The 22837-nt window shown below is 32.7% G+C and overlaps 1 protein-coding gene across 3 annotated transcripts in view; it reads right to left on the bottom strand.

Annotated features, from left to right (window-relative positions):
• DENR (density-regulated protein) overlaps nt 1-22837 on the bottom strand; it is a 60346-nt gene that overhangs the window by 27197 nt on the left and 10312 nt on the right. For all 3 annotated transcript variants that reach the window (XM_085820161.1, XM_085820160.1, XM_085820162.1), the window contains exon 3: nt 21078-21097. In XM_085820161.1, coding sequence (XP_085676287.1) covers nt 21078-21097 — 20 coding nt within the window. The remainder of the gene's footprint in view (nt 1-21077; nt 21098-22837) is intronic.

Genomic DNA, 22837 nt, shown 5'->3' with positions numbered 1-22837 from the left:
AACACTGCATAGAAGCTATAGCTTCTCTGTTGGCACAGGTTTGAAAAGGCAGTTCAGATTATTTCTATGCCAGTATCAGTTCTATGTAGGTTCCATGCAGGTTCTCTAGAAAAATAATAATTTAATCCAATTCTTTCCCTCTGCGCTATTAATAATTATAACCCTTGGGTACATTATGCCAGTGTTGGTGTTCCATGTCATTCTCGTTTATACATTACACAAATGCTACACAGGTGTCGCTGTCGATCATATGCTTGTAATAGCTCTGTAATGGTGACAAATTTGCATCAATCATCTTACTCATTATTAAATTATTATTTAAATTGCTTTTCTATAGTGTCGATTATGCTCCATTGTTAAGGGTAAAGCATCCATCAATTCAGAAACAATGCACCACAGGTTTTTGCCAACTATGAGGATGTCTCTATCTGTAATGGATGGGCAGCTACTGCAGTCTGCATCCAGATTAAAGTTTTCACCCTGCAATCTCCTAAGCTAAATGAAAACTATCTAAACATTTGTAGCATCATCCCCATAATTAATGCAAATTTCATTTGCAGTATAATTAGCAATGTTGCTATTTTTTTAACAATGCAATATTATATCTCACAAATGGTACACTAATTGTCCATGTTTAAAGGCATGTAAAAGAACTACTTTAACCCCTTTGAGCCAGGACAAGCGCCTAGACATTGGGTTCTCATCTATCCCAGAGCTCCCCACTCTCTGCTCGCCAGACGTCACTTCCGTTTGAGAAGATGTAAATAAGGTGGGAGGGGGGGGGGGTTGAACCAAAGCTAACGTGGTTGTCGTCTTTCTCAGAGCGGTATTATTCCATGCAGCTCTTAAATATCGTGTGCCCTCAAAATATACATTTTTAAATGGTTAATGAAGCAGTGTTTTTTACTTCTGTTGTTATAATGTTACCTATAATATTAAGCAGATAAGTTTTTATGAGTAACATTATAATGAAATAATATATTTCGAATGATATATATATATATTTTTTTAATATTTACCTTTCGGAAGATGTTAGGTGTTACATCCAATAAATGATTTCAGTTAAATAAAGATTATTATCATTTTATTGGCTCTGTGAGATGACTGAGAAGTTTTATGCACTCCCAAAGTCACCAAAATTAACAAACTGGTGTGGTGTAATCTAAATTCAAATGACTTGGAACTGCATAAAAATAACAAAATGTATAATTTTTCTGTTTTATTTATAATGATGTTCTAAGGAATTTAAATGCTATTTAAAATCTGTGGTATTGTTAAGTATGTTATGAATAAGGACAGGCAGTTGTGTCAAACTAAAATGCTGAAAGCGGTAGGAAAATAGATAAAGAAAAATGTCTTTAAAATATAGTTTGGGAAAAATGAATATGTTAACTGTGTTAAGTTGTGAATTCATTAACGCACTTCATGTACTATAACTAGCACTGATAAAGATAAAGTTTTCTTAATATCGATAAACAAAGTACATAAAAACATATTCCTACATATCATTAAAATATTAGTATTTTTCATGAATTCCAGAGAAAATATGCTAATGAATAATAAATACCATGGTCAAGAATTACCTAAACAAACAGAAAAAAAAAAAAAAAAAAAAAGATTCCCTACCTTGATACATAAGAAAGGAATATCACCATGTAACACATTGTTCACTTGTGTCAATATCACAGGCATTTTCTTCAGATTCTCCATTGACAAGTTGTATCTGTTAAAATGCCCCTGAGGCAGGAAAACAATCATCTGCTGATGGGACAGGTGCATATTTAAAACATAGAGATTCACAGGATTCGCAACGATATCAAACATGTTTTCACAATGCTTGAACCTACACCTTTTTCAACGTAAATATTGAGACACATTTTTCATCACATCAAATTCATACAAAGAGGCTACTAAATATAGATTCTGTTTCTCCAGGAAAGCTTGTATTTGAGAGAAATATGAAGCTATAAATGTGAGACTCTTATTTAGAGATGCCTTTTTAAATAAAACCTAAGCATTTTAATTGAAGAACATAAAAAATATTACAGCATCTGAGGTTTTGACAAAATACTAGTCATTAGGGCCAACTTTACTGTATTTTCTGCCCACGAAAGCATACAGAAAGTAAAAATCTGTTAATCATCCTTCACTGAAACCAGAAATAACTGAATAAAGATAGAACATTTCACAAAGAAATCTATAAAAAAACTTCAGTATTTGGCATTCTGTGCAATCACCCTACCTCCACCTCTTAAAAACGCTACTACTCACCAAAATAGCAAGCTCACGCTACCATATTCCTCACTTTTTCAAAACTGGATTTAAAGGCAACAATATATCAACTGCAATCTCTCTAAAGACTTTTGCTCTAGCAGGTAATTCTAAAAACATCCTTTTTACATTAGAAATAAGTTTGCAATTGTCTGTGAACAATTCATGAAACTTTTCGGCAAGGTGTACAGGGTGTGCATTTTAGATACAGTATTTTGAGAAACGACCCTGTAAATGCCTCACCTTTTTTATACATCTCATCATTCAGGAAAAGAATGGCATAGTCATGTTTACTTCTATTAAGACGAAATAAATTCTATTGATGAAACTTGAGATATACCGAAACTGTTAGTTTCTTTCTACATCTGCTATCAGGAGGAATATATCTGTTATTTTAGGATGTAAGGTTTTAGTTGCAATGTTACATATGAATTTTACCACAGCATTCATTCATGAAAATTGCTGTCCAAAATCACACTTTGGATATCCTAAACTGCACCAATGTAAGCAGTATGTCAATATGTTCTTCTTAAAATAGATTTATAGGGAATTTATCACTTTCAAAATATCTTTTTGCAGATGGACTTTTAACTTTCCAAAATGTCATTCAATTCAAATCATTCATGAACTACTTATGACATGACATGCAGCTGTAAACCCTAGTAAATGTTTTGTTGTTTCATTGGCATTACACTTCCTCTTAATTGTATGTTTGTGCTATGCTACAAAATAAAATTTTTGAGCACTAAGTGGTTTTTCTGGTGCTTATGTATCAATAAAAGTGTCCATTCCAAATTCTTTTGAAAAATTGTTCATTTTCCCTATCATTAAAAGCTCTTTCTTAAGCTTGGCAGTATAGCACATAAGGCAAAGCAAAGAAACAAATGAAACTGAGAGAAGAAATTTTGACAGAACCTAGTCATCACTCTGGCATTCATGCTGCTAAGTTCGTCAACAATAACCTTCCTGAAAAGGAGCATTTCATCCATTTATTTTTTTCGGTAATTTCTAATTATCACACCCCACCACCACCAAAAATTATAAATTTGTTGCCAACTTTGGAGAGAGATGTTTATTTGAGTACTTTTGTGTCTATTTTAATAATGCATCCAGTGCCACCTATTTCTTTTTTTCTACAATACACACATACTCCTCTTTTTTTTTTTTTTTTTTTGTGTGTGTGTGTGCTACTGTTTGATTTCTTGGACACAGCATTGAAATCAAAATTTTAAAATAAGAAGGTAAAAAAAAAGAGGTCCATAAAGCCTTTAACCCTTTGATGGGCAGCGGAACGGCTTTTTTTATCAGTTTTTATCTCCAAGATGACAGCTGCAAAATTCTGTTTAAAATACATACAATAATACCTTTCAGTTTCCTAAATATATAACAGATGGTGGCACTAGTAATTCATAGAAATCATGTAGGAAAAAATTCTTTGCAGGTCTAATTTTAAAGCATTTTTTGCTTTAATTTCTTATGCAATTTAAATCATTTGGACAACTTTTGGTATTAGAATGAATATTTTTTTTCTTGCAGATAAAAGTATTATTTGAATTCATATATATATATTAATTAAAAATGGTTGAAATGAAAAGGTGGGACAAATTTGCCCCATCACGCATGTAGGAAATACTGCTACTAGGGAACAGGACTATCGAAAATGTTTTCCGAACATTTGTTCCATTGTGATTTTGTACTTTTGGTTTAATATTCTGAAATTTTTTTGGTAGGTTTATGGTTATTTCTAAGGTATCACAAACTATAATAATCATATGAGATATGTTGATTAATTTGACCACTTAAAAATGTCTATATCAGACTGAGAGAAAAAGTGTCAAATGGTGGCACAGAATTTTTTTTCATTTCCTTGATGTTTGTGTAGTTAATTCATTCATATTGTGTAAACAGTTACCCGCAGAGTGAGAACATTTAAAATCTCTAAAATTGTTTAAAATGTATATAGCTGGAAATTTACTGAATATGAGTTAAATAAAATATAAGAAAAAAGAGAAAAAAATACCAGAGTCCTGTACATGTAAAGTAATAGTAAAATTAATATAAGTTAATTTTACTAAGACATAGGTCATCAAATGAATTTTCAATATAATGTAATTTTTAAACAATGAAAATTTTAAGAAGAATGTTGCCCCTGAATATTTGTCTTGTTATTTATCATAACTGTGAGAGGAAAATTTTGTACAGATGTCCGAATTAAATTTTTCATTATTTTTCTTCTTTTTGTTTGTTTAAAGGTTCTTTGCTGTACAATTTTTTTATTAGCTGGTATGTTTACAGTTGGAGGTTCAAAGTGTGGTATACTCGTATTTATTGCAGATTTATAAATTTTCTCCATTTTAGTTACTTCATTAGGTGTTGTTATTAAGTTTAGTAAGCTTGTAAATTTATTCAGCAGTGCTATTTTTCTTTCTGCTAATGTCAAAGTTTGTGATGTACTTTGCATTAATTCATTTACTATTACTATATCATTTGTGTCGTCTATTATCAATGAAGGATCATTACAGAAATCATGAACTGTATCTGCTGGACTGTTTTTCTGCATCTGGCATAAATAATGAATATGCTTACACATATTCCACTTAATTGAAGTATCTATACATGTGCACATATATGTGTGTATGCATATATTACATTCAGTACACTTCAATTCACAGTTACCCTCACTGATCACTTTTTGTATGGTATACAAATCTAAATTGTTTTCTGATGAAATAATCCAGCCACTTTCATTTTGTATAATTTGTGATGACAGTGTTAAGCTGGTTTTATATCTGTTTCTCAAGTCTCTAATTTTACTTGTCAATTTTTCTTTATTTGATGTAATGATTCTATCAAACATTTTATCCCTAATAAATTTCATAATTGCATGCACAGCCTTATCAAATCTTTTAACATTTTTTCCATGTAAATAAATATATGTACTTTAATGTTCGATGCATTCTTTCAATATGTATATTTGTATTTAATCCACAATGAACTCTGTGACAATAAGCCCAAGTAGTTGCATCTTTTAAATAATGTGTCAAAAAATAATTAGCAAAATCAAGTGTATCGGGATCAGTTTTCAAGTAATTTAACACAGCTTCTGCTGCAGTATTAAAACTCTGTATACACATTCTTGTAAAGAAGTGCGGAGAACTTGATATTCTTGGGCTTCTTTTTCTCTACCACTGATTTTTTAAAAATTCTTTCGCCATGCACGGTCAACATGCCATGCACAAAAGAGGCGTTTTTCACGTGTGCCCATCTCTGAAACCTATACATTAAAAAAAGAATCAGCCATATCTGACATGAAAACTTTTGGTTGTAATGTGCCAATGCTTTGCTTGATTATTGAGAAGAATATAGACAAAACTTGTTGGTCACTTCGATTCGAAATTAAAAATGCACAAGGAAATCCTTCTCTTAAATTGTTGACAGTTAATAAAACTATAAGCTCAAAGCCATATGCATTCATGCCATGAGTGCCATCTATACATACAGTTAGTCAATAAAGTCTGCGTACATCAAGAAAAGTAATATCAAATCCAAATTTATGGTGCGAAAAGGGTAGTTTCTTAAAGTTTTTTTTTTTTTTTAATATTTAGTTACAATAAGGGTCTTTGAAATTATTTAACTGTAATATTTTCATATCTAATAATTTATGCAGACTAAATTTTAAAAGATAAGTGGTCAGAAATCAAAGCCAATAAAGTTTGCGTACAACACGAAGGAGGCGGGGTATTTCTTATCTAACTTTTAAACTTCAAACTTGAGAATGCAAAGAAGGTTACACTTTCAAGGTCATTGACTTCCGAAGCAAATTTCACGTTGATTGGAAGTTGTTATTTCTATTTTCTTTGACGAAAATGACAACCAATAAAGAAATTCCTTTAGTTACGAGACAACTAATTATCAAATTGAGAGATGAAGATAAAACTCTTCGTTATATTGGTAAAACCATTGGAAAACCATTTTCTAGTGGGCAAAGAGTTATTCAAAACTATCTTGACACTGATAGTCTTGCTGTAAAACCAAGATGTGGGAGACCGAAGAAGCTAACGCAGAGGGAAAAAAGAAAAATTCTTTTACGAATTAAACAAAATCCTAAACTTTCTGCTGCAAGCATTGCAAAAGACATTTTTTTAACTAGCAACAAGGAAATTTCTCCTGAAACTGTACGAAATGTGCTGCCAAAGGCCGATCGATTATCATGGACGCAAACCTAGGTCTAAGCCATACATTTCCGAGACAAATAGAAAGAAAAGAATTGCTTTTGCCAAAACATATTTAAACTCTTCGCAGGACTTCTAGAACAATGTAATTTGGTCAGATGAAAGTAAATTTACAATATTTAAAGTTAATGGCCACCCTATTGTATGGAGAAAACCAGGAACAGAACTGAATCTGAGAAATTTAAATCCAACTGTCAAACATGGAGCTGGCGGTGTAATGGTATGGGGGTGTATGTCGTCGAAAGGAGATGGAAATTTTCACATTATTGATCACATTGTTTATCTGGATATTCTGAAGAAAAATCTGCGAGACAGTGCCCGAAATTTAAACCTTTCTAATACCTTTATTTTCCAACAAGACAACGACCCGAAACATAGAGCTAAAATTGTGAAGGAATATCTCCTCTATCACACTCCAAGACAATTGCGTACTCCTCCACAGTCACCAGACCTCAATCCAATCGAACATTTGTGGGCAAAATTGGAGAAACGAATTCAAAAACACAATATTACATTGCAAAATGAGCTAATTAGTAAATTGCAGAAAGAATGGATGAAATTTATGTCGGATGACACTTAAAAACTAGTTCAGTCAATGCCCAGACGTCTGCAGGCTGTTTTGAAGAATAAAGGATATCCTACAAAGTATTGAAGTAATGTAAAAAACTTATATTTTACTTTTTTTTTTAAAGTGTACGCAGACTTATTGGATGGAATTTCTGAGTTTTTTGAAAAAATTTAAAAAGTATTACACTGATATTATTTATTTTTTATTTAAGCTTACAATTTTAGCTAATAGAAGAAAAATATGCAATGATTAAAAAACATTTTTCTATGCTTTAAGTGCTTTTTTTAATTTAAAATTTAGTCTGTACACAGACTTTTGTAGCTAACTGTATGCAGTCTGAACTAAATTTTTTTTAGCATTTCACTTTGTGATTATTGTCATCGTATTTGTCATTATGATGAGAATAAAATCTTAATCGTTAAGGAATGTATGTGTTGGGGATATTACACCTTGTGCCTTATAATATAACACGCATGAAATCTGTGAACTAAGCATTTCATTCACCCACATGTCAACCCTCACATAGTCATTACTATGCTTTAGCCGACCAGCAGTCGAGCAGTAAAGTCGCTGAACACTGGTAGTTCGGTCCGAGGTTCGAATCCCGCGAATGAGCTGGCTGCATGGGCATTTTTGTGGTTTTCCCCATGTGTAACGTGTATACGAGCCAGTTCCCTTAGAAAGTCCTCCACAAAGGCATCCCTTCCCTTAGGCAGATAGCCCTCGTGTGCTTTGCCATAATTAAATACACCAACACCATTACTATGCTTTACTGCACTGGAAGCTAACTCAAAACTTCGTTCAATGTTTTGCAGATCTTTTTTCGTTATTAGATGCAATCGTTCGAGGCCAGAATCAGATATGGAATCGTGAATTTCATCCAAAATTGCATCAAATGGTACTTTAGCAGCTATTTTTGATGCAATAAAGGTTCTATCCTTACTTGAAAGGAAAAGTTGACCCATATCATTTTTATGACCTACATGTGTATTCTGGAAATATGCACAGTATTCCTCTCGTTTTGATTTGACCAATTTTATTTTCGAAGGACAATAAGCATTAATTTTTTTACTGCCCAGTAGCTTTATGTGTCGCTTTCCAGAACTCTGTGAATGAAAATGCCCTGAACGGTGACATGTAAAATATGTAACTGTACCAGTGGCATTTGGTTTTCAGATACATGTATTATAAATTTCGACTTTATTTTCTAAATCATCTTTCCATTAAAGAAAACGTTCATAGGATTCAAATTTTAATTCTGATGTTTCAAGTTTTACATCATGAACTTGTAAAAAGTGTTCATTTATCAACTCATTTTCAAAATCCCCTTTACACAAAGGACATTTATACTGTCTCTTAGTTGAAATGTGATCACCATTACAACTAGAGTCACATATTTTGAGTTTGAATGTTTCACATACTTTTAAATTTAGAGACTGCAATATGTGTTCATCCGTTGGATGGCATTTTATTACATGCCTTTTCAAATTAAATTTGGAAAAAAAAGAATTTCCCACGTCCGCATGGAAACTTGTTTGATGTAATCATATCCGTAGAAATATCCGAATTAGTTTGATTTTTTTCATCAGATTGAACATTTGGCTCTGAAAAGGGCCCTTTATTAAAGTGATCATTTGGTCCTGAAAAGGACCGTTTTGTTTTAAAATGATCAGAGATGATTGATCAAATTAGCTTGTAAACATTCGACTACGAAAATTGCAATACGAGGATTTCCGTTCACTAGCTATTCTATCATTTGAGATCCCTCCCCACAACCGGAAATGACATACTGCGAGCGAAGAGAGTGTAGAACTCTGGGATAGATGAGAACCCAATATCTAGGCGCTTGTTGAGCCGGGTAGCGAAAACGTACGCTTATCGTGGAGGCTGGCAGTGTCTTCCGCGAGCGTCTCTCCAGGGCCGGGGTCTTTTTTGCTACTAAGCCTAAATTCCATGAAATTTCCGAAGTATCAACGCATTGTTTAATAATGCTCTATAGAGTATTTAAACGGCTTATGCTTTATAGATATTTTTATATATATACTTTAATTACCTTATTTCTTGTTTAAATGCATATTTTACACATTTTATTTTAATTACTCACCATTTTATGACTTTTAACATTATACATCTGAAAACTAAATATATTACTTAAAATTCTCTTTTCGTATAAAAAATTTGAAAACAGGGATCTACACACAGTCATACGTTACGTTCCTTGAACTCGTAATAACTCATTTGCCGTTTTGGAGGATTTTTCCAGGATTGTGAACAAACGAAGCATCGTCGTCTCATTTTCTTATCAGTCTCTTCTGAACAAAGTTTTGGAAAATGTCTTTCAGTTAATTTTTCAGAATCAATATCAGAATTTCAGAATCAATATCTGAAATATTTTGCATCATTTCTGCTATTTCATGTTCTGTTAAACATTTTCGACGCTTCGACATTGCAACGGTAAAAACAGAAAGAATTCACACGTCCAACAAGATATAATTATTTTCTAAAAACTGAACTGTAAACTGAAATACTCAACGCTTTAGCGCATATAAAACTTCTATTTACAATAAACAACTACCACATGCGATTTAAAGAGACATCATAAATCACGCCATTCGGAAACATTTAGTTCCCCGTTTGTTTATATAATCAAAAACACGTGTATGTGAGTCATGCTTCTCTCATTTCGAGTAGAAGGTCTAATGTACATGTATCTGAAACCATATGGACATACAGTGCCATCTTGTGGCAGAAATTATAGTTTGAAAAACGTTCCAGGACGCTGGCACAAATACGTGACAGTAGGTAGTAAACGGGAAAATGCTCTGTCACGCCTGCGTGTCGGCCGGTAGGTGAGTGTGTTCGTTGCTGGCACGTAGACGTGACAGTCGGCACGAAGGGGTTAATTCTTCATTGTGAATGAAATATATCTTACAATAGCTAGATTTTGAATGAAGATAATGATGACATTTTGTATAAGATAGATTTGCAAATAATATAAATGCATCAAATGAAGTAGTTGCATGCAAAAGAAACTTCTGGCAAAATTATTAATTCAAATATTTCTTTTCTGTAGCTATTTATAACTTATTTATTGACTACCCCCATGTATACCTGCTAAAGATAATAATAATACATATATTTTTAATGATATTTAACATGCAAAAGGATTTTTTCCCCCTTTATACAGTCAAGTCTCTTTTTCTACAGCTAATTTTTATGTGGCTGTAAAGTTATGCAATATGATCCAAATTTCAACTTTTTCTGGAGTTCCCCACTGTATATCAAGAAGCATCAAGAAGGAGGTGAAATTCGTATTATCACTTTTCCCCACAATAGTCCACTTTTTGTCACATTATTTATAGAGGGCGCTGCAGTCATCAACCGTTCACCTTACCGTAGTACTTCACATAGGCAATAATAGCAAAAATACTGATTTAATATTTATTTTCATTATTAATTAAGTATCTAAAGGGACCTGTTTCATCCCTGAATGCAAAAGCGGCTACAGAACTTTAAGGCGCAAGAATAAAAATTTGGACATAAAGAATCAAAGCCTATTTAGAATGTCAAATGTAGGTAACATTTATATTATGCCTGAATCACAATTGGACAAATTTATGTTTGTCAGAATGTCTTGATTGTTAATACAGTATAAAGTCCGAAATCTGGACTTGTCGGGACTTTGGTGATTCCGGATATTAGATCAGCAGTTTAAATCTGGTAAGATGGCACGTAGAAATTATAAAATTAAGAATATGAAATAATGAAGTATTTATGATTTAAAGGGTATCAAAATTTACAAAAAAAAAAGGCTTAATATTTATTTGTTTACCTTATTAAACATTTCTTTCAATGCAAGTTGTTTAAGTTGCTTCGTTTTTTTTTTTTTTTTTTTTTTTTTTTTTTTTTTTTTGTGCTAATTCTTTCTCTTTAATTCTGTAGACACACAATCTCTTGTTTAGTTACACTGTTGAAGTCCTGTAACTGCTGTTTCGAGAATTCCGACTAACTTGCCGATCGAAATTTTCTCGTTTTCAGTAACTTTGTCACTTTCTTCATTATCGATAGCGGTATTTTCTGGATCTAGAACCATACTACAGATTTAGCCTTTGACTGGTGATTGAGAAGCATTGTCATCACAATGAAAAACTTCTTTTATATCATTGTTATTTAGTACCGCTTCTCCAAATTTCTTTACAAAATCCGTTAATTGGAAAATTTCATCTTTGTTTTGTGATATCCGAAAATTTTTTAAATTAGCGGCTATCATCATCAAATTTAGCTATCCTTCATTATACATATTTGGCTATGCATCATGAGCTTGGCAACTAATGACAAGTTGTTCCATTAAATTTTATCTTGCTTCCATCATGCACTGAGACAATTAAGGCACTGGCACGCACTGAATTGTATTAGTTTAGTTATTTATTATACGTATGTCTATTTCTTGCACATGCTTATCAGAGTTCTGAATAAATCAATTCCCACATATACTTAAGTCTTATTGAGGACCGGAGCTAGATATCTTACCGCCTGATGCAGTTTCTGTGGGTCCTAAATTCTGCGCCTCGGCGCGGCCATATGAGACCTGGTGCTGGTTGGTTTATGTCAATAACAAATCAGTTATTCTTAATTCAAATAGCCCTAAATGTAAACTTTGGGTTTATGAGTATCATCAATTTATTTTTAGCATATGGATAGAAATTTTTGGTAAATTTTTCCTCGTCAACATTTTTTAGCGCATTTATCTTAAATCTGTAATTATATCCAAGCGTAATGACAATGTAAAAGTTTACCATACTCCTTTATTATTCAATTACTAACATAAAAAAAAAAAATTTTAAAAAAAAAATGTTTACGCATTGCTACATGAGTCATTACTCAAGTTGTCTTGTTTTCATAAACATGCGGTGATGAAAGTAAAGTTTAATAAAAATAATGATTCGTCAGGTTGGTGATGTATCTATTTGGAATGTTTCAGTTTGAGATGGGTACCAAGCAGATACGCAACAACAGAGCCAAATAACTCATCGTACAAATTTATGCTAAAATGATTGTTTCTTCAATAACAAGGTATTTAATTTAGTGCCGAAGTGAAATTAACAATCGGAGTCTCTAGATGGTTTATTATGCGCGGAGGGGGGGAATCAAATATGCATGTGTTAAGCCTACCAGAAAAACGTTGTTGGTGGTTTTGAGGTTAGGATTTTTGATCATTCTGGATAATGGACATCCGGATTTCGGACTTTGTACTGTATATAAATGAGGATATTTATTATATGCTTATAAAAAAGAAGTTAATTCAAAATTCACTAAATATTGCACATTACTTATGTAAATTTGACGTGCAACTGCATTTTGTGCATGAAAGCAGGCAGTCTTTAGATCCATATATGTAAAATATCCTTATATATATACATACTGTTTCAAAAGAATTGTTAATCTTTTATTTATTTATTTGTAATTAAATTTCATTAACTTTTAATTTGCTTTTTACGAGTAGAGAATGTTTATTAACAAATGCATATATATATATATATGAAATAATAATAAAAGCACAAGGAAAAGCTGTAGCAGTGTCGATGCTTGCTTAGATCCATACTGAAGAAGAATTTTAATTGCGTAGTATGCTAAGAATGTTAACTTAGTAATATCTAAAGAACTTGGCAGTAGAGGCAGATTTAATTCCATTTTTATTTCCAATTGATATTTGTGGCCACAATCACTTGGCACTCTAGTCGTGGCTTTCCACAGAAGATTTACATTTTTGATATTGTTGAGATAGAAAGCAAGCCAGCGAAATTACATCTTAGCAGAGTAGAGAGCAAAGCTGAAGTGCGTAGTTATGCAAGATGGAAGCACACAAAGAGAAAAGTTTTGGTTTGCAATTTGGTGATTGGTCAAGAGGCATCTGCATTAAGGGTTATGTAAGATCACATGATTAATTTGAATGACAATGACGCAGTTTAGACTTACAGCGCTATTTTTAGGACAGATAGATGAGGTTCCCAAATGAAATATATATATATATATATATATATAAAAGAGGTTATAGTGAATTAAATTTAGAAGTTTGCTTTCATATTTTTTATCTTACATATATATCATATGTAATATATAAAATCCTTACATGTATCATTTGATGCAAAATTCTTATATAAAGTTAGACAGTACTTACAAGCTTACTTAGACAGTAACAGCCAACTGTAAATTGCATGTTGCCATCACTGTCCAAGCACATGGCCAATTATTAATATTTTGACACATACAGTAGATGGACAAAAATATGGAAACACCTTGTGAAATGCATGTTTGAAAAGAAAGATTGATTTTAATGAAATATGTACATGGCACTGGCGTTTTTGACTACTGACGCCACCTATACAACTTCGTAAATGTGCTAAACAGTTCAGTTGTTGTCGGAGTACTGTTATGTGAGGTTGTCATTGCATTATGTCAGAGTTAACAGACTTCGAACATGGGCAAATTGTTGGAGCACGTATGGTAGGTGCTTCCGTAAGCAAGGTATCCGAGGTGTTTAGTGTTTCAAGAGGTACTGTATCGAAGAATTATTCCGCATATTTGAAAAGCGGAAAAACATCATCTGCTAAATCACAGCGCGGACGAAAGTGTGTCCTGAGTGATCGTGACAGACGATCATTAAGGGCAATTGTGACGAAAAATAAGGAGACCACAGCTGCAAAAGTTACTGCTGAAATGAATGTTGTGTTACCGAACCCTGTGAGTACCAAAACAATTAGAAGGGAGCTTCATAAACAGGGAATTGCTGGCCGTGCTGCAATTGAGAAGCCACTCATCAGTGATGCTAATGCCCATAACAAGAAAAGGTGGTGTTTAAGTCATAAAGCCTGGACTATAGAGCAGTGGAAGCGAGTAATATGGTCTGACGAGTCTTCTTTCACATTGTTTCCCACTTCTGGCCGAGTTTATGTCTGGAGAACGCCATCTCAAGCCTATAATACAGACTGCTTGTTGCCAAGAGTGAAACATGGTGGGGGTTCTGTTATGGTTTGGGCAGCCATATCGTGGTTCTCTGCTAGCCCCATGATAACTGTGTCAGGGCACATGACTGCCAAGACTTATGTGAACATTTTGGCCGATCAAGTTCATCCCATGGTACAAACTTTGTTCCCCGATGGTGATGGTGTCTTCCAAGACGACAAAGCCCCTGTTCACACAGCTCACATTGTCCAGGACTGGTTTTCTGAGCACGAGGATGAGTTGTCCCATCTCCCCTGGCCCCACAGTCACCAGACCTGAATATTATCGAACCTTTGTGGTCTACATTGGAACGGAAATTCTCGTTATCCACCGCCAACATCTTTATCTGAACTTGCCACCGTTTTGCAGGAAGAATGGTATAATATTTCCTTGGCAAACATACAGGAACTGTATTTATCCATTACGAGAAGACAGCAAGCTGTTTTGGATGCCAACGGGTTTCCTACACCATATTAAGCAAAGAAACATGTTTTTTTAAAGGTGTTTCCATATTTTTGTCCAACTCCTGAACATCTTTAATAATGTAATTTAATTCTTGCTGATTTAGGGGATGATGAACAATTCAAAATGATTTATTTCATTAACGTTTCCTATTGAATCTTCTAATTGTAATACTGATAAAAAAAACAATGAGCTGTGGAGTGCCAAATTAAGTGGAAAAAAAATAGAAGTTAAATTGCAAGCTTCAATTTTCTTCCCTACACTTGAGAACAAATAGCAACTAAATGATTTCTTAAATAATTTTCAGGAGATTCATCTGAGTTTGAACTATTAATTATACATGCATGTATATAGTCAGCAGAGCAAAAAATAGGAGATCTCTTCCAGTAAGAGATGACACATGCAAAACAATTTTTTTTTAAAGGTATATATATCCCAATTTGAAATTTAATAGCGAGAAAATATCAGATAACTGTGGTAAAATTTTTCTACATATAAATACATCTTTTAAGTTATTCACTGAAACAGAATTATTTACTTTGAAAACTCATCGACTGCACTTATTTTAGAGGGGGGGGGAGGAACACTATTGTAGATAATGAAAGTAATATATAATTTAACCGTGGCCAACAGCTCAACATCTGCATACATATCTTTTGGGAGAAAAGAATTTGGCACACCTAGTTTTAAAACATGAAAGATCTACAGTACTTTTTTTAGTTAAAATGTTGCATTTATTCATTAGAAGTTATTTCAAAACATAAGCAGAACAATAGTTAAAGATATATTAAATCAGTTCAAATATATTCTTTTACTACCTCTGTTCTCGTATACACCTCACACATGGAAAAAATCACGAAAATGCCCATGCAGCCAACCTATTCTTCAGGATTAAAACCCCGGACTGAACTACCAGCACTCAGAAATTTTTACTGCTTGGACACTAGTGGGCCAAAGAACAAGGGGCCTGCAAACTGAACACAAACACATTTCAACTGGATACTAATGCATCCTGGTTATATCCCATGGTCGAGTCTTCTCTGTCAGCTGAGATGCTTCAAATATGGGAGAGAAGCATTCTGTTCAATAATGTGGGATCACATCTCTCAAATCTCCTGGAACTTTTGTGTAAAGAGGTCAAAGGAGAGCAGAGGGTTAAACTGGCCAGGTCTGGATTTGAAATTTCTTTTGCTTCACGTGATGAGCATTCTAAAGATGTAAAATTTAAAACAAAAAAAAAAAAAAAAAAAAAAAAACAATCACGAGTGCTGCAAGTCTAATTGCTGTAATTTTTTTTTAAATGCGTTCCCCCCCCAATCCAAAAATCTCACAAGAGCAAAGAATGTTTTACAGCTTGATCAATGTGTTTAAAAAGAAGATTAAACAAATTACGAGAATTAAAATGCTGCCTTAAGCCAGAGCATTTTGCGAAGCAGTGTGGACAGTTTATTCACTGCTATCTGTGCAAGCGATCTAACCCTATAATTTTATATCCCGAGGTATCAGAGAATAATGCTGAGAATAAGGAAAAGCGAAAAAGTCGGTAATGGTACAAGGTACAATATGTATGAATACTCTCCCCTGTGTATGAATGAAGTCACTCTTATGACTTTAATGGTTGAAGTAGTCACAGACAATGTAAAGAAGGTAGTCAGGTACTTCTTGGATTGTGGATCCCAAGGATCTTGCGTTTTACAATCCACAGTTGAAGCTTTAAATCCGAAAAGCACTTCCTCTGAGAATTTAACTCATGCACTACTTGGGAGAGCAAGAAATGAGTCAAAAAATCGCAAGCGATATTCTATAAGCCCAGTTCGAAAAAGTAAAGCGTACCAATTTAGTTTTCTGGATCAAGATACCATTTGTGGACGCATAGCATGCATTTCTAAAAGGTGGGTTATTGAAGGAATTAAAAATTTGGATTTCGGATGAGGATATTAATAACCTACATGGTTATTTAATTATGAACAATACAGAAAGCTCAGAGCAACCAAGTATTCAGAATACTTAACTAATTTAAATTTGAATGCTATTCAAGAATCTTGTCATACCAATATGAAACACAGTTAGTCTTTCTATAATTAGTCTTCCTAAAATAACAAAGATATGGAAATTTTTAACAGAAAACAATAAAAATATTGTCATTGACATTTGATTCATAAATAAGAATAACTCATTGTGACAGAAAAGAAAATTTACTGATTAAAGCACAAAATTCTATAATGTTTATTAAAGTTTTGCCGCAGTTTACATCAAACTGTATTAAAATATAAGAATTTTACAAAATCAAAGAAGGGAAGAACCTAATAAAATTTAACGTATATACATTATGTATTATTAACAGTAACATGATTTACTATTGGTGGGGGATTGAAAACGATCTCTGAATTAATCATTCATAAAAAGTACTACAATCCTTTAACCATGAAATCTGCAAATTATATTTTATAATTTGAAGAACAAAATAGAACTATTAGTGAACAGAATCCAAAGTGTAGTTAATACAATATTATCCTCAAAACTTAAAAATTTGTGCATGAAGTTATACACATAATTCACTGCATAAAAACATAAACATTTCTTCTCTGATTAGGAAGCTTAGCTTCCTCCCCAAAGCATATAAATATTTACATTTGGAATGTCCAAAAGAAAATTGCAGGGCCATCTAATGATAGTGACATTTTTGGACCCACTACTTTTCTACTAAGTTTCACCTCCTCCTTTACACTTTGGGATATATACCTATGTTTGCGCTATATCCTTTGGGTCTGTAACAGCTATTGCTGGAGATGGGAAGAGGACTGATCAGGCATGCTCAAATGATTTCACTTGTTTTAAAACTCATTTTACGAGTTACACTTTTAACGTGATTAAGTGGATCAAATTGAACATTAATGAACAAACTAATGGGTACTTATGTATTAACGCCACTGCAGTAGAAGTTGAGCTGATGTGCCAATAAAGAGCAATCCTGTTATTCACACGCAGTTAGTTATCTTTTGGATTCCTTTTTGCCTTGTTGTTTGCTGATTTTTGACGCCATTTTTTAGTGCTACGAAAATACGTCTTTGAGATTTGCCAAACACAGAAAAAGATGCAATTTTTTTTTTTTTTTTTTCAGGAGCGAAATATTTTACAAAAAAAGAAACGAAAATGTACCAATTCACATGATATGAAACTTTATTTTGGTAAATGTACGTTTTGGAAATGTAATTTAAGACAGCGTGATCAGCAAGTGGGACTCAGAAAAGAAAATTGGTTTGAAGGAAGCAGAATTCCATTTTGTTCAGCTTTGAGATTTGTATACTGCTGGTGCAAGGAGTCGATGTTGATTAAATTTTGTGAAAAGCAACTTGATTTATCAGATAAAACTGTTATAGATTGGAACAATTACATGCGTGAATTATGTGTCTTGGATATGGAGAATAAACCAAACAAAAAGGTAGGTGGACCAGATTGCACTGTGGAAATTCATTAAAGTTTGTTTACTACGCATAAAAATAATTGTAGTTGAGTATTACCCGAACAATGGGTGTTTGGCGGTATATGTAGAGAAACAAAAGATTCGTTTGCTGTCACTGTTCCTAATAGAACTGGCTCTACCCTTCTTAATAAAACTATTGAAAACATTGCAGATGGTAGCACAATTTATTCTGACAGTTGGAAAGATTACCAAACAAATAGAAAAAGAAGGATTTCTACATGCTAAAGTTAACCATAAATGCAATTTTATTGATCCTGATACATACAGGAGTTCATACACAAACAGTTGAGAGAATGTGGGGCAGTGCTAAATGGAGGAACAAGAGACATAGGGGAACAGCGAGACATCATTTAGAATCTTATTTAGCAGAGTTCATATGGTGACAACATCAGGTCAAAGAAAACAGAGACTGTTTTGAATCTAAGTTAAACTCTATATCGGCCCATTTTTCACCAAAATCCGATTGACTACTTTGATTTGACATAAAGTGTTTTGATTTTTGTAAGGGTTTTAATTTTAAATAAAGTGTTTTAATTTATGATTTGTCGCAAAAATTTTAGGTGTAGATTGACGAAACTTAAAAACCGCCAAATCTTCAGCTGCGGTGGCATTAATACGTAAGTACCAACTAATGATACACTTATGAACAATAAACTTAAGAAGAACAGGAGGAACAGTGATTATGTTGAAGTACTTGCAGGATAATTAACAGCTAAACAATTATTAAAAGTTATTGGGATGGTTTGAAACCTTGTCATGACATATTATGAGAGTTGCTTTGGCTAATCTTTAGAATATGGTAACAGGTAGTTTGGCGACATTTTGGTAAGGCGATAAAGGTTACTAGCTAGGACTTTAACAATAATCTGAGAAGTACACAGTTCGAATCACAGATTATTTTGTCTCAGAGAAATGAGAGATCATGAGACATGTAATGTGACATTTTCCGGAAAATTCCGATCGTGATTTTAGCTAATAAGCACTTAGAAACAATTTCGCTGCTAAAGTGCAGAATTGCCCACTTATTTGTTTGCCGCTTTTTACAAGAGTATCAAGAATTGAATTTTTGTCAATTTTCTTTGACTTTTTAAGTGAAAATAGGTTGATGTGTACATAAAAAAAGTCAAGAGTGTGCGCAATTCCATTTTTGCGCAATTCTGGGATGTTTTTTTAAGTGAAAATAGGTCGACAGGTACTTTGATACCGTGTACGTGCAATTCTTAAAAACGCAGCAAGCAGTTTGCGATTCTGCACTTTCTCCCAATTTTACACCTAATCTTCGTCATGATTAAGCATTTTTGTTCCATAAAAGTTCTAGTGGGGGAGAATCTGCTAATGGGGGAGGGAGGCTAGCAGATTGTTGGAAAAAATTTTGAGTAAAAAAAAAAAAAAAAAAAAGGACTTTACTTCGTGAAAACAAAACTAGCAGGTTGCTGTAGCAGGGCTGGTCGCCAAATTTTCGCCAAAAAATCACCAAGTTACCATAATGTAAAAATTCACTGTTGCTTTTAATATTAAACATAGCATTACAGTTTTTTCTAACAATGCAATTCATTGTAAAAAAGAAGCATACCAAGAGAGAACATCAAAGAAGAAAAATAAAAGCATCATTACTGCAATTTTTAGAGAATAAAATGTGAATTAAGAAAAACATACACTTTAAAAAATTATTCCTAATTAAAGGTACTAGTGATGATTTTAATTTATTAATTGTATTTTATTTACTACAAGTGTGCGGAATTTTTTTTTGGGGGGGGGGCATTTTTTGTATGTATTTAGTTCTTTCATTAGTCGGGTTTCAAAAAGTCGAGGAACTGATTACCTGGACTATGCAAGGTAGTTGTAATAGCAAACACTAACTGATTCAAATTAAATTAATAAGCAAACTCCCAGATTATTAAACACAGTTTGTCAAATGGGAAACTTAGTTCTCTGTTATTTTTCCAACCATTATTTTCTATTATCCATCAACTACTTGAACAATCCAATGGACAAAATGAATCCAATAAATAAAAATAAACATGAAATACCATAATGTGAAATAGGTCATATTATGTAATAAAGTACAACTATTTAGAATGAAATTTAAAGTATTACTTAAAAAAATATAGACCATACTGTACTGTCAAACAAAACTATACAGAAAAAAAAAATCTATTAAAAATAATTCTACAAGTACAATATTCACAAGATATCACACTCTTTATGAATAATTTATTGGGCAGTTTGAAAACTTCATGTGCAAGTAGAAGTGTGCATTTTATACATATATAACTCCTGGTTACCGAAATAAGTAAAAAAAGGCCGTACCAACTTTATTTTAAATTAACCTGAGAATTAAAGCACTATTTAAAAAAAAAAAAAAAAAAAAAAAAACAATACTTGTTATTTATTGCATTGCGGCTAAGGTCTGTTTAGAATTAATTTACATATTGGTTTCGTTTATTTAATTACGGCAAAGCACTTGAGGACTGTCTGCTAATGGAGGAGGGAGGTCTTCATGGACGACTTTCTAAGGGAAACTGGATCATATACACATTACATATTAGGAAAACGAAGAAAATGCCCGTGTAGCCAGCCAGTTTGCCAGGATTCAACATCCAGACCAAACTTCCACTGTTTAGTTCTAAACTTCCACTGTTCCACCACTTGGCTGCTGGTGTGTCCCCATATATAATAAATAGTAAGCATGATAAGCTATAATGTGACCACATTTAAATTCTAAGCTTTACTTTTATTCTCACTACACTATGTTAAATTAATTGAGTGACTGACTGATTCTAATGGGAAGAATGAGTTTCTATCAGCTATCTATTAATTTATCTATGATGATTCTGATATTGATGTATAACTGAAGTAGTTTCTGAAAACTCAAAAATAAACTGATGAGTGATAAGTGTGATTTTCTTATTTTTATGTGATCTATTTTCAGGAGTACAGTTTCATGCCTGCACATTTACATGAATTTAGTATATCATAGTTCCATAACATTTTATTGAAAAAAAAAACTAATATTTATGTAACTGAATTTGCCATTTTAAAAGAATATTATACATACCTCTAAAGGCATTGAACATTCTGAAAAATAAAAGAAAAAGGATATAAATTAAAATATTGGATTATAAAATGTAAACTCAGTAGCAGCATTAATTATGGACTATGTAAAGAATATTTACAAAGTTTTAGAACTAAATTCATATAAAACCAAAAACTGAATAATATCTTTAAGTTTATATAATACTTGGCACTTCCACACAACCATTTTACGTGGCATCATTACAATTCTATTAAAATAATGACCTTTAAAGTCAGACTTCAGTTTGAGGAGAAAATAGTCTACATGTGTTAAATATGTAAACAAAAGTGGGGGCTGAGAAATGTAATGCTTTTTTTTGGGAGGGGAGTCAGAGATTGTTTGCTGACACTGGAATTCTTTGAAGGCACACTGTCATGCAGGAAAAACCAGTTATTTGGTTGAGCTTTTTTAGGGTACAAAATTCTTTTCAGAATGCTATCCCCCATTGTATCTAAAAAAAAATTCACCATCATTCTCTCCCCTCCCCAGGTTAAATTTTTTATGAACTATCACTTTCCAATCAAAAAAGGACACCTACATAGCTTTTAATCAAAATTTCTGAAATTTTTGTAACCATGGTAAACCTTCTCCAACTCAAGCAGATGATAGTCATTTTCTCTCAGGATCATAAGCAAATCACTAAGTGTTCAATCTGAAATAAATATCAGGATTAATCCTCATTTTACAGCAAAACTTTGTTGCTATTCTTTGCTCAGCTTTCAAATCCATGCCATGATAGTGGACACTCATTGGATCAAAGCAAACAATTAAATGCATAGAAAATTTTGTCTATAAGCAGATGATATTTTATAAAATGTAAGTTAAGATGTAGTAATAAATGCTGAAAATTATTGTTTAGTAAGTTTGCTGGGATTTATTAAAAGAAATTAGTTTTGAAACTTACTGGCATACTGTATAATTCTTAGAATTAAATTTCTTCATAGAAAATAAAAATTTATGACTTAAAAATTAACCATTATTCTAATGGATTAATTAAATTAATAAAATTCAAAATACACTTTCTATTCATGCATGAACATCTATTAGATTTATAAATAATGTACAATTTAGATATTTTTGTCTGAAGGGTTACTTTTTGGTTATCTGTACCCTCATAAAATATCCCCAACTAATTTAGCATTATTTTTTCAATCAACAAAATATAAAGCAATTAGCTGAAAATGCAATTTTTAAGTCTTTTATGCTACCACATTTATTCCAAGCTTCCTTTAGAAAAACCTCCCATTTGCATCAGGCCTCGGTCCAAATCACCTCCTACGACATGGTTCGGCCTCATTACATCTCTGGTCCCCTTTTGTACCCTGATTTAATTATTATGTCCCAAAGAGCCTTTTTTTCCCCTTAATTATTAATTTCTTTCCACTTTTTGCTGCTTTTGTGCAATTTTGTTTTCAAAATTCTTATACTTAAATTTATTTTATTCTATTTTCACATAAAGAGAATACGATACATACACTGCTGGACAAAAAAAAAAAAAAAAAAAAAAAGATGCACCAAGAAGAAGTTATCTGAATGGGAAGAAAATTGGTAGAAGTGATGTACATGAACAGAAAAACAAATGATTACAGTTTGAGAAAAATTGGATGATTTATTGAAGTGATAGAGCTTCACAAAGTGAAAAAGTCACGAAGGCGTTTGTCTACCTCTGGTCTGTATGCAAGCAGTTATTCGGCTTGGCATCGATTGATAGAGGTTGCGGATGTCCTCCTGAGGGATATCGT

Source organism: Stegodyphus dumicola, chromosome 7 (genome assembly GCF_044657685.1).
Source record: "Stegodyphus dumicola isolate Sdum_Otavi_A_Nest chromosome 7, ASM4465768v1".
In the NCBI taxonomy this organism is placed as follows: Eukaryota; Metazoa; Arthropoda; class Arachnida; order Araneae; family Eresidae; genus Stegodyphus; species Stegodyphus dumicola.
The sequence above is the reverse complement of the archived record's forward strand: the minus strand, read 5'-3'. Positions and strand labels throughout refer to the sequence as shown.